The sequence below is a fragment of the Nicotiana sylvestris genome, chromosome 11 (genome assembly GCF_000393655.2).
Source record: "Nicotiana sylvestris chromosome 11, ASM39365v2, whole genome shotgun sequence".
Lineage (NCBI taxonomy): Eukaryota > Viridiplantae > Streptophyta > Magnoliopsida > Solanales > Solanaceae > Nicotiana > Nicotiana sylvestris.
This window is the reverse complement of record NC_091067.1, coordinates 37,611,353-37,624,465: the sequence shown is the minus strand read 5'-3', so window position 1 is coordinate 37,624,465 and position 13,113 is coordinate 37,611,353. Positions and strand designations below refer to the sequence as shown.

Genomic DNA, 13,113 nt, shown 5'->3' with positions numbered 1-13,113 from the left:
AAGTCTAAATGAACCGTGCGGAATAAATACACAAGCCCGACATCGGGGTGTCACTAGTCACAAGCATCTACTACAATTGTCTAACAACATCAAGACCAATATGGCCGGAAAAATCACAAGAACACATAAGGAAGAATAAGGGGGGAGAAAAGCAGGGCTGCGATCGCCGGGCATCTACCTTGCTAACTCCGATGAACCTGCCACCGAGCTCAGAAATACCTGAATCTGCACACAAGGTGCATGGAGTAATGTGAGTACACCAAATCAGTAAGTAATAAAAGTAAATAAAGTCTGAGCAGTAATAAATCACGTAAACCACGTCATAGCACCACAGTGGGTACAGTATGTTCCCAAAACAGGATACCAATCAAATCTTTTCGTTAAATTCCAATTTCAGTAAAATCCTTTAGAAAAATGTCTTTCTAACCTTTTCAGCAGAGGTTTAATGAAATTTATAGTGAAAGTGATGAAAATCATAATTGGCCCCTCGGCCAAAACATAGTTCGTATACAGCCCCTCGGGCAAACAGAAATTCATAACCATCTCATAAATTAAAAATCTCAGTGGAAGTAACAAATCCAAATCAGTGACTAAATTCGGAACACCTAGTAAAAACTTCAGTTTAAATGAAAGTTGTTTAAAATATTTATTTAACATTTTCAATAGAGGCTCAGTATAAAGAGGAGTGAAGTCAGTAATTTGATCAACATATTCAGTAGAGACTCACCTTAAGGAGGAGTAAAAAACAGTAATTTCATAAACAAGCCCCTCAGGCGAAGCATCACTCGTATGTGTGTGTATATATATAGCCCCTCGGCAGCCTCTGTGTCACTCATGACTCATCTCTCATCAATCAGCGCTCACGCTCAATAGGTACCATATCATAACCGCTGCGGCGTGCAGCCCGATCCATATATCGCTGCAGTATGCTGCTCGATCCATATATATAGTCGATTGCGTTCACTAGGGGTGTGCAGACTCCTGAGGGGCTCCTACAGCCCAAGCGTTATATCGCTGCGGCGCGTAGTCCGATCCAACATATCGCTGCAGCGTGCAGCCCGATCCAGACACACACATACATATACGGGTCCAAAACAGTTGGCATGAGGCCCAAATATGGTATTTCGCCCAAAACATAGCAATACTTTTCAAAACAAAATGATATCAAATAGTTTTAAATCAAATACGCGACTTAACGGTAATACGGGATGGACCAAGTCATAATTCCCCACGGTACACTACCCCACGCTCGTCATCTAGTGTATGCGTCACCTCAAAGCAGTGAAACGATGTGAAATCCGGGGTTTCATACCCTTAGAACAATATTTACAATCATTACTTACCTCAATCCGGCCCAAACTCTAGCCCGCGATGCCTTTGCCCCTTGAATTGGACTCCAATTGCTCCAAATCTAACCAAAAACAGATTTATACCATCAAAATATGCTAAGGGAATAAAGCCCACTCGAAAATAACCAATTTACACCAAAAATCCTGAAATTGGCCAAACCCGACCCCCGGGACCACGTCTCGAAATCTGATAAAAATCACATCAATAGAATCCTTACACTCTCACGAGTCTACCCATAACAAATTCATCAAAATCCGATCTCAATTGCTCATTCAAATCCCCAATAGAATTCTCAAAAGTTTCCTCAATTTTTCCCCAATACTTTAATTTCTCAATTTAAATGATGAAATTCAAGACTAAATAATGGAATTAAACCTAATATGAGTGAAGAATACTTACCCCAATTGCTCCACTTAAAATCTCCTCAAATTTCACCTTCTCCTGAGCTCTCCAATGATTTTTGTGTATTGGACTTAAACCCTCGATTTTTAAAATATAATCTGACTGCCCAGATATTTTCTTCATCGCGAATGCGGAAGCACCCTCGCGTTCGCGAAGCACCAAGCTTCACTGACCAAAATTTTCTTCTTCGCGAACGCGATGGCCCACCCGCGAACGCGAAGACCAAACAACCGACCCTACGCGAACGCGGAACGCTCCTCGCGGACGCGTAGCTTTAACTCAGGAACCTTCACGAATGCGGGACTTACATCGTGAATGCGAAAAACAAACCAGGTTCCCATTTCAACAAACCTTCGCGAACGCGAGGCCCTCTCGTGAATGTGAAGAACAAAACTCTGCAACAGAACAGAAGAAAAATCTGCTACTCTCAAAAAACCAAGAATTGGTCCGTTAACCACCCGAAACTAACATGAGGCCCTCGGGACCTCAACCAAACATGCCAACATATCCCATAACATCATTCAAACTTGTTCCAACCTTCGAAACACTCAAAACAACATCAAAACATCAAATCATCATCGGATTCAAGCCTATGAATTCCAAAAACTTCCAAATTCCAAATTCGATCAAAAAGTCTATCAAACTTTGTCCGAATGACCTGAAATTTTGCACACACATTAAAAATGACGCAAAAGACCTACTCCAATTTCCGGAATTCCATTCTGACCCCGACATCAAAATTTTCACTACCAACCGAAAAATGCCAAATTTTCATTTTCGCCAATTCAAGCCTAAACCTTCCACGGACCTCCAAAATACATTCCGATCATGCTCCTAAGTCCCAAATCACCTAACAGAGCTAACCAAATCATAAAAATTCCAATATGAGATCATATACTAACAAGTCAAAACTTGGTCAACCTTTCAAATTTTAAGTTTTCAAATTGAGAATTTTTCTTCCAAATTCATTCCGATTACCCTGAAAACCAAAACCGACAATTTACATAAGTCACAATACATCGCACGAGGCTAGTCATGCCCGAGAACTGGCAAGCGAAATGCAAAAGCTCAAAACGACCGGTCGGGTCGTTACATCCTCCCCCACTTAAACATATGTTCGTCCTCGAACGTACCCAGAGTTGTTCCAAAAACCATCAAATCGTTGTGTAACCTTACCATGCATTAACCTGGGGGTGATCCCACGTCACCCTATCACATATAGGTCCGATAATACAATGCAACTAAAATTCCACAATCCATCCTAGCCCATAAACCTTGGAACCAATTTTCCACTTCCGAAATCATCTTTAAGATCAGAATCTCCCATCTATACACTGAATAAGTTCGAACCAGCTATGATGAACCGTACCTGCAACCTCATATACAATTACATGATATACCACATAACTCAAACACTCGTAGCGATAACTTCTAATCCCAGTAGTTGCTCAAAAAAACCAAATATCGATAATAAACCTCTTATCAAATAAATCCTCATTCCAACACTTCAGTATACTGCCAATGATGAATGAAACACGCAGAAAGTCATAACCATTCCTTAGATCAACCATTCATGAAGCTCCCTCTTCTTTGGCAAGGGCCATAACAAATTTCTAAGTCGAACATCTATATTATCCTTCCAACACATTGAACCCGAATCCGTTTGTATTCATTATAGATCCCAACGATCTCATCTAATGCAACACAACTACTCTGGTGACACGACACATCAATACAATCTAAAGCCATAACTCATGCAATCCGTGCACCAATAATCAACAGTCCCAATGTACTCAACCAGCCAAGAAATTTTCCATTTGATCCCATCTAGGAGAAAATCACTATACATCTCATGCTCCTCATGCCAGTAGAAAATATACGTCTTTAACCGTGGTAGAAATTATCAAGAACTTTACGAATCTCCTTTGCACAAAATCGAACCATCAGGACTAACTCCTTCTAACTCAACCAAGTTACACAAGCCATCAAAACCTAAGAGCATTGCCACGAAACACCTGTGGAAACCCACAGCTTCATAAGCACCCAAGAACCGATCATATCAATTACCGTGCCGATCCAGCCTACTACCAAGTTATCCTAATTCTCTAAGTTCCTTCCGAATTACCTTCAAATTGATACATTTCCTTGCTAGTACACCACTATCCTTAACTAAAACTTGCCCCACAAACTTTAACATAAAACCACACCGTCTAAGGCTCATAAGCCGCTGAATACTCTCTCAAATATCCCCAAAAGCACCACATTCGAAATACTTACCCTGAAGAAACTTCCTGCGAATCTAAAGCCATTACCTTCACCTTCCTGATACTGATATGTAGATTCCATAATGATATAGAGATGCCAGAAGTCTTGACACCCTCCAATGCAAACCTCAGTTTCTAGCCAAATATACAACCTAAAATCTCTAATTATTACATGTAAAACCTTGAACCCATGAGAAGCATTCTCGAGAGTCATCCACTCTACTCAAATCGCAATTAGACTGATCAAACGGACCAGACGCCCTATGCTCCATTAGCACTCCAACACCGCAGAAAGTAACCCCACCTTAATGCAACCAAATAAATTCCTGCCCCATGTACATTACATCCTTCACCAATAACAATTCAAGTCATTCCGTAAATTCGTATATGCCCATAAAGCATAACATAATCCCTATCCAAAATTTCCTTTATTCGGGTCATCCTCGATCTCAACCTCTGTAAGCCATAACTAATTCACCAGTATGCCCCAAACTGGAAACAACATAGCACATAACCGTGCAATTAACTAATCAATAGCAGACTCACCCACTTGGCTCAAAGCCATAGATCAAAACACATAATAACTCATAATGTATATACCCTATTACTGCCATAATATCATAGTGAGATTAAACTCAGTTCTTCATTAGCTCGTGCAAAATAGACCATCTAATACATCAAATTTTCTGCAAATCTCGCATTCACCCTCGTAACAGTCAAGCTCACTCTCTTAAGCGACCCAAATTCAAATTGCAACATGTGTATTTCACTGGTAAAAGAGGTCTTCCAACAAACAATATAAGGATCACATAAACTTCAGAACGCTTCGTAGGAGATAACCCACCTACTTTGCCTCAAACTAACATCTCTTTATACCCTTCCAGCGTCATAAACATCACGCAGTCACTTAATCTTCATGAGTCTGAACTCATATCACAAGGAGAAATCTACTTCACTTCCCAATAGGCAACATGAAAAGATCCTTCAACACATCCACAACTCGGGGCTATACATCAAATCACGATAGAAATCAAGCACCAGATAGTTCTTGCTATCCCCAAGTAGACCCTTCTCGTCTCATTCAATTCATATGAACACAACTCGCAGTCACATCATACTCATCACGTAGCTATCCAGTCATCACTTCCCTTAATAGGGACACTATCGAACATATAAATCCAAATGCACGTGCTCACACAATCAGCACCTCGGTTCTTAAGCTACAGGCAAAACCCGACCTCAAGTCCTCCTGACTGGCCCGACATCAACATACAAAAGTCACATCTTGCCCCTTGATCAAGGAATCACAAGTCGTCGATGCATAACTGATACCGAGCGCTCATGCGCGCATACGAACGCGTGGAAGCAATTTCAAGAGTTACATTTCAAGCTGAATTAAGGACGCACGACAAAAATTCAAGAATGTGAAGTTTTTCCTAAAGGTTCTGCAGCCTCCCGAGGATATGTACAGACGTCTCCGTACCGATCCGCGAGACTCTACTAAACCTGCTCATGACTCGTGAGACCTATGTAACCTAGGCTCTGATACCAACTTGTCACAACCCTAAAATCGACCTGGTCGTGATGGCGCCTATAAACTAGGCCAGCCGATAAAATTCCCTAATTAACCATTTAATCAATAATAGTCATTTTAAGCCTTTAATTAATCAAATATCTCATAATGTAAGTATAAATGAATAGTGCAGAATAAATACACAATCCCGAAATTAGGGTGTCACTAGTCACGAGCATCTACTACAATTGTCTAACAACATCAAAACCAATATGGTCGGGAAAATCACAAGAATACATAAGGAAGAATAAGGGGGAGAAAAGCAGGGTTGCGATCGCCGGGCAGCTACCTTGCTAACTCCGATGAACCTGCCACCGAGCACAAAAATACCTGAATCTGCACACAAGGTGCAGAGAGTAATGTGAGTACGCCAACTCAGTAAGTAATAAAAGTAAATAACGTCTGAGTAGTAAGAAATCACGTAAACCACATCATAGCAGCATAGTTGGTACAGTATGTTCCCAAAATAGGATACCAATCAAATCTTTTTGTTAAATTCCAATTTCAATAAAATCCTTTAGATAAATGTCTTTCTAACCTTTTCAGCAGAGGTTTAATGAAATTTATAGTGAAAGTGATGAAAATCATAATCGGCCCCTTGGCCAAAACATAGTTTGTATACAGCCCTTCGGGCAAACAGAAATTCATAACCATCTCATAACTTAAAAATCTCATTGGAAGTAACAAAGCCAAATCAGTGACTAAATTTTGAACACCTCATAAAAACTTCAATTTAAATGAAAGTTGTTTAAAACATTTATTTAACATTTTCAGTAGAGGCTCTGTATAAAGATGAGTGAAATTAGTAATTTGATCAACATATTCAATAAATACTCACCTTAAGGAGGAGTGAAAAATAGTAATTTCATAAACAAGCCCCTCAGGCAAAGCATCACTCGTATGTACGTATTTATATAGCCTCCCGGGCAGCCTCTCAGTCACTCATAACTCATCTCTCATCAATAAGCGCTCACGCTCTGCATCACGCTCAATAGGTACCATATATATAGTTGACTGCACTCATTGGGGGGTGTGCAGACTCTAGAAGGGCTCCTAAAGCCCAAGCACTATATCGTTGCGGCGCGCAGCCCGATCTAACATATCGCTGCAGCGTGCAACCCGATCAATATATCGCTGCGGCGTGCAGCCCGATCCATATATATATATATATATATATATATATATATATATATATATATATGTTGCAGCGTGCAGCCCGATCCATAAATATATAATCCTCACAACCAGGCCCTCGGCCTCTCTCAGCCATCAACCTCACAAGCCACTCGGAATATCAGTCAAAATAGGGTGCCAACTCAAGAATATCATTTATAGTAGCATAATTGAGTAAATAATGCTGAGTTATGAAATCAGTAAAACACAGCATGACTGAGTACATTTATTAAGTCAAAACAGTGAGGGAAAATAGTAAAAGCCCCATACGGGTCCAAAATAGTTGGCACGAGGCCCAAATATGGCATTTCGTCCAAAGCATAGCAATAATTTTCAAAACACGATAATATCAAACAATTTTCAATCAAATACGCGACTTAACAGTCGTACGAGACGGACAAAGTCATAATCCCCAATGGTACACGACCCCACGCTCATCATCTAGCGTGTGCGTCACTTCAAAGTAGTGAAACATTGTGAATTTCAGGGTTTCTGATGTTCCAAACGTCAATACCACACAAGGGGGGGGGGTGATTTGTGTGGTACCCAATTTTTCGATCTAGAAGAACCCGGTTCTTCTAGGTGTTCTAACTGCTACTGTTGCGGAATTAAAAGTGCAAAAAATAAAGAACATAGAGATTTTTACGTGGAAAACACCTGGCTCAAAAGGTGAAAAAACCATGACCTACTACTCAGTAGGATTTTTCCAAATATCCACTAAAATCACTGAGCCAAAATAGCATTTACAAAACTCTTTGTAAACCTAAGGATTAACTCTAATCTCTGTATAGCACACAGCCCAACTGTTGCGACACCTTCAAGTTAGCCTATAACTTGAACACTCAAAGTACCTATTACAAATGCTTCTATGAAAGCTGAAAAGGTACAACTTTAAACCACCTACTACAATTGAACTAGAATAAGAATAAACACAATGAAACTAGTTCTTCTATCTCATTCAAGTAGCTCCAGGTTTGCACACTTGAATCACACATGAACTGCTTGCAAAAAGCGTTGCTATTTTACTCCCTATTCACGTTTAGCTTCTGCGTATGTGCAATACCTATAAAAGAGAACAATCACTGTTATTTAATGAGTTAGTAATCGGAGTTTGATTGAGACTCAATTACTGATTTTCCATCGAAGTTGAGTCCTTGTTCAATACAAACTCCAACCCTATCCTTTATCTGGATTGTGTGATTGTGTCCTCTTCCCATAAGGAGACTTTCTCTCCTCATCCAATATGCAACCTTTTCGATTAGTTCAGGAGATATTGCTACTTGATTACTGAGACTTATCTCCTTCACGTGTATCTCAGATGTCTAGGTTGATAAATACTGTGCCTCACATGATGAACCTGGTCCATGACTGAGTTCATTTGTCATTCTTCAAAACTTCACCTGAACTTGGGCCAACAAATTCCCCCTTTTTGATGATGACAAACTCTGTGCTTTTAATAATCAAAGAACCTGTAGGAACTCAGCTTGACCATCAACACATTAACTTAGAATTTTAACTTATCATCAATGACCAAATTTAATTAGGTTATAAATATCAAATTATTCAGAATAAAGAGTAAAGCACAATATCTCTTCCCCCTTTTGGCATCATCGAAAAATTGCATGCCTTGTGAATCCCAGATTTTAGTAATTACTCATGGCCACTTGGGCAACTGCAAGTGAAAACATGGATGAAATCATCAATAATTAACAAACATATTCAAACTATTAAGAGAAAAATCTTCATAGAACAAGAGAAACAACAGCTGTCATTGATAAGATATGTTTCCACCAACAAACCACAAAAATAAAGAAAAACTTCCAAAGCATGAGCAAAAAAATGAAAAAGTCCCTAATCTGGGTCACTGGGTGTACTAGATTGGTTCAGAAGACAACAACTGGACATCCTAAGGCTTGGAGAAACTAGAGGGCTGGGTTTGGAGAAGGTTGAGCATATTCTGAAGCATCCCATCACTCTTCTCCTTTTCGTTTGCTAGCTCAGTTCTAAGGCCATCTCTTTCAATTTCCAATTCAGCTACACGAGCCTGGAGCTGAGCAATTTCAGCATCCTTAGTTCCACATTCTTGAACCAAAGCCCTAACCTTGCTGTTCACAGGTGTCTTCAGAGATGAACCATGTTCAACTGGGGTGGCATTGACTGGATAGTCACAAGCCAGAAGAGTCTTGACGCCAAAGTGTTCCTTGCTTGATGCCATCTCCCATTTCTTCAAAGGCACATTCAGCCTATCCAAAACAGTAGTCAATATGAACCTATATGGGGTGCCATGAGCCTTGGAGCCATTTATGACCCTGTCCAGTAACTTGACAATAAAGGCATGCCAATTGATCTGCATTCTTCTCACAAGGCACTCCATAAGAACCAGGTCCATGTAGTTGGCAGTGTGCCTCCTTTCCTGTATGGGCATCAGACACTTGTTAACAAATTCAAACAAGACCTTGTGCTCAGGCCTCATCTCACTTTTCTGCACAAACCTGGCTTCAGGCACATCTTCAACAGTTGCAGCATGACAAAAATTCCTAGTGATTTGAAGAGTAGTAGGGAGAGAATCTAGACATGGCCACCTTTGCCTTGTATAATCATCCTACCCCTCACTAGGTATGTCTAGAATCTTAGCCAATTTGAGTGCATCAAACTGCACCCTAACTCCTTTCACTATACTGGTGACTACCCCATTCTTCACTGTGGCATTGTCCATAAACTCAATCAATTCTTTCCTAGCCAGCCTCCCATCCATTTCAAGGACCATGTCCTTTCAACCTTGTGCAGCTAGGGCATCCACTAGTGTTCTCATTCCTGGCTCATCCAGGTCTCTCAACAGTCTTCCTTTCAAAAAATTTCTTTTGCCAAATATGGCAAGCCTATCTTGTTCCTTTTCAGATTCCTCTTCTTCTTCTTCTTCTTCTTCTTCTTCTTCTTCTTCTTCTTCTTCTTCTTCTTCTTCTTCTTCTCCACTCCATTCTTCTTCTTCCTCAGTAATGTTTACCTACTTACCTTTCACTACAGATCTGGTTCTTTTGGCTAAAGAGGGTTCAGCAGATACAGGTCCAGAGGAAGACTTCTTGGAAGAAGCCTTGGCCCTTTTTGGTTTGGGTGTAGGAACCTCCACAGTTGTTCCCCTTTCTTGATGGACCAATTCTTCTTCTTCTTCTTCTTCTTCTTCTTCTTCTTCTTCTTCTTCTTCTTCTTCTTCTTCTTCTTCTTCTTCTTCTTCTTCTTCTTCTTCTTCTTCTTCTTCTTCTTCTTCTTCTTCTTCTTCTTCTTCTTCTTCTTCTTCTTCTTCAACCTCAGAACTCTCCACAACCTTTGCTTTTCCCTTCTTCTTCTTTTTCTTCTTGCTTTCTTCCAGAGCTTTCTGTAACTCAGCTTCACTTTGTCTGACCCTGCTTCTAGTGGCTCTTCCCTTAGGTACTGAAGGTATAGTAGGTTTTGTGGATGACATTTTGCTTTTCTTTGTTGGCTTGGAAGTAGTTGGAGCCTTTTGTGTGGATGCTTTACGCTTCTTTGGATCATAACTGGCCCCAACCCTCTTCAGAAGATTAGCCAGTGTTTCCTCAACAGATGAACCAGGTTCATCTTGTTGCTTGCTTAGATGCACAAGCCCTTTAGCCGCCTCCCCAGAACCACTTCCCCCTGACTTGTTGCCATATTCTTCAACACCTCCACAGATAGCCAAAACTTTTTCTTTCCCATTTCCCCTCTCATCACCACTTGCTCCCTCTCTCTCTTTTTCTTTCTTTTTACCTCCACTTCTACTAGATTCAGCCCCCTTTACATCTTTGAAAGGACCAACCAAGACAAACCTATTTTCTACATTTTCAACCACAGTAGAGAGTACCACACAAGAGCTCACCTCACCAGGGGTTTCTTGAATTTTGGCAATGTCAGAAGACCCATGTTCTTCTCCTTCACTGGCAGAAATAAAAGCTTCAGACTCAGAGCTTGAGTCAGATTCTTGAGTAGGACTTTCCTTCCTCTGGCTAGCCTTCAGTTTCTCATTTAGAACTTTTCTTAGAGCTCCGGAAGCTACAGTTTTTCTGGCCAACATTTTCTGCCTACGAAACCTAGGTTTTGGGGTTTCACTAGGGGGTGTAGATGAGGATGTATTCGAGGGGGATACTAGTGGGGGAGTTCCAGGATTAACTTGGGGGTTAGTCATGGTGGATTGTTTCTTGAGAATAATTTGGGAATTTTGGAGAGAAGAAGGGCGATCAGAACTTGAGAAGAGTTTTGACGGTTATAGACTAATGAAGAAGAGGTGTGGCATGTATTTAAAGATGATTAGACTTAAATACAGTAATGGAAACTTTTTCAAAGGTCAATTAGAAGTTTAATCAAGATATAATTCCGGTCTCTTAGTGATTATTAGGCATCGCTAGATTTTAGGCAAAAATTCCGGTTTTTAGAGTTCTAGGGGAACGAAACTGGTTCAATGCTCAACGGATAGAATTTCTGGGAATTTGATGAATGTAGGACTTCTGCTCATGATTGGAAAAATGATCTTTGTAATTGTGCAGAGTATAGAAAACATACCTGATCTTTTCATATGAATACATACTAATGAACCAGGTTCTTTGTATAGAACTCTCTTGAACATGCCTCAAATGCCAAAATAGAAGAAACTTTGTAAGAGATCAGTGAGTCATACACATGTCACAGGAATATACTAATTAAAGTATGAAACTGAGTAAGAATTGATCTAGATATTTACACAAAGTTAGAACTCCTAACCAATTTTTTTTTCATTGTGCATTCTGAACTGGACCTATTAGATGATCTTAATCATCCCTAACTCCAACCTATTCCTCTCAAAGTTTTCTCTACTCAGTGCTTTAGTGAAGATGTCAGCTATTTGTTTATCAGTAGCACATAATTCTATTGAAATCAATCCTTTCTCATAGTTATCTCTTAAGAAGTGGTGTCTAACATCTATGTGCTTAGTCCTCTTATGATGAACAGGGTTCTTTGTCATACTTATAGCACTAGTGTTATCACAGAATATTGGAATACATCCCATTTCAATTCCAAAATCTACCAGCTATTGTTTGATCCATAGCAATTGAGCACAACGTGAAGCAGCAACAACATACTCAACTTCAACAGTAGATAGGGCCACAAAAATTTACTTTTTGGTAGCCCATGACACAAGACATGAACCACGGAAGTATGCCATACCTGAGGTGCTTTTCCTGTCCACTAAGAAACCTGCATAATCAGCATATCCAACTAGATCAAAATTACTACCTTTAGGATACCAGAGATACAGATCAGTGGTGCCTTTCAGATATCTCAGTATCCTCTTTACCGCAGTCAAGTGAGACTCTTTTGGATTTGCTTGAAAACGAGCACAAAGCCCTACACTGAAAACGATGTCAGGTCTGCTTGCAGTAAGATACAAGAGTGAACCAATCATACCCCTATACAACTTTTGATCAACTGATGAACCAGGTTCATCAATATCTAATTTGGTGGCAGTTGCAATGGGTGTGTCTATTTCTTTAGATTCCTCCATTTTAAACTTTTAATTAGCTCTTTTGTATACATTTGCTGATGGATCATGGTTCCATTTGGACTTTGTTTGATCTGTAAGCCTAAAAAGAAGTTAAGCTCACCCATCATGCTCATTTCAAACTCACTGCCCATTAGTTTTGCAGAGTCCTTACTCAGCCTATCAGTGGTAGCCCCAAATATGATGTCATCCACATATATTTGCACAACAAGGAGATCTTTACCTTTTTCCCTTAAAAATAAGCTACTGTTAATTTTACCTCTTTAGTAACCATGCTCCAGTAGGAACTTGGATAGTCGTTCATGCCAAGCTCTTGGGGCCTGTAGACATGTGATTTTTGACCTTCCCCAAAAATTTTATATTTTTAGCACGTAAATATTTAATTTAGGCCTAATATAGCTATTTCAACTTATTTTAACTCTTTTATTTTATTTTCTTACAAGAAAAATAAAAATTACAAACAAGTATTTTAGTTTATGTACTTTTCATAAAAAAAATAGTACCTTATTTTTATCTTTATATAATTTCAAAACACAAAAATAGTTTATATTTAGTTTAATTAATTAGGATTAGCTTTGATATTGTGCAATATTTCTATCTTATTTTATAATGCATTATGTAGTATTTCAGATTATGAAAAAAATACAAAACAAATATATATTGCATCTACATTTTGGATTTTATTTTACATTTTTAGATTAATTAAGTAAGTTGTTGTTGAAAAAATAGAAAAAGGTCATAAAAAATAGTCATGTTACATTTTACTCTTTAATTTTCAAATTTTGGCAATTTTATTTTAATTTTATTTTTAATTAGTTGTAATA

General features: G+C 39.2%; 2 protein-coding genes across 2 annotated transcripts; both read right to left on the bottom strand.

Annotated features, from left to right (window-relative positions):
* Positions 1–9,535: 9,535 nt before the first annotated feature.
* LOC138880938 (uncharacterized) lies at positions 9,536–10,828 on the bottom strand. The gene is made up of 2 exons (XM_070161124.1): positions 10,067–10,828; positions 9,536–9,766 (listed from the first exon to the last, which is right to left on the bottom strand). The coding sequence occupies exons 1-2, from the start codon at positions 10,826–10,828 to the stop codon at positions 9,536–9,538; spliced, it is 993 nt and encodes a 330-aa protein (XP_070017225.1).
* Positions 10,829–11,902: 1,074 nt separating this feature from the next.
* LOC138880937 (secreted RxLR effector protein 161-like) lies at positions 11,903–12,292 on the bottom strand. Its single transcript, XM_070161123.1, has one exon. The coding sequence runs from the start codon at positions 12,290–12,292 to the stop codon at positions 11,903–11,905; it is 390 nt and encodes a 129-aa protein (XP_070017224.1).
* Positions 12,293–13,113: the final 821 nt, after the last annotated feature.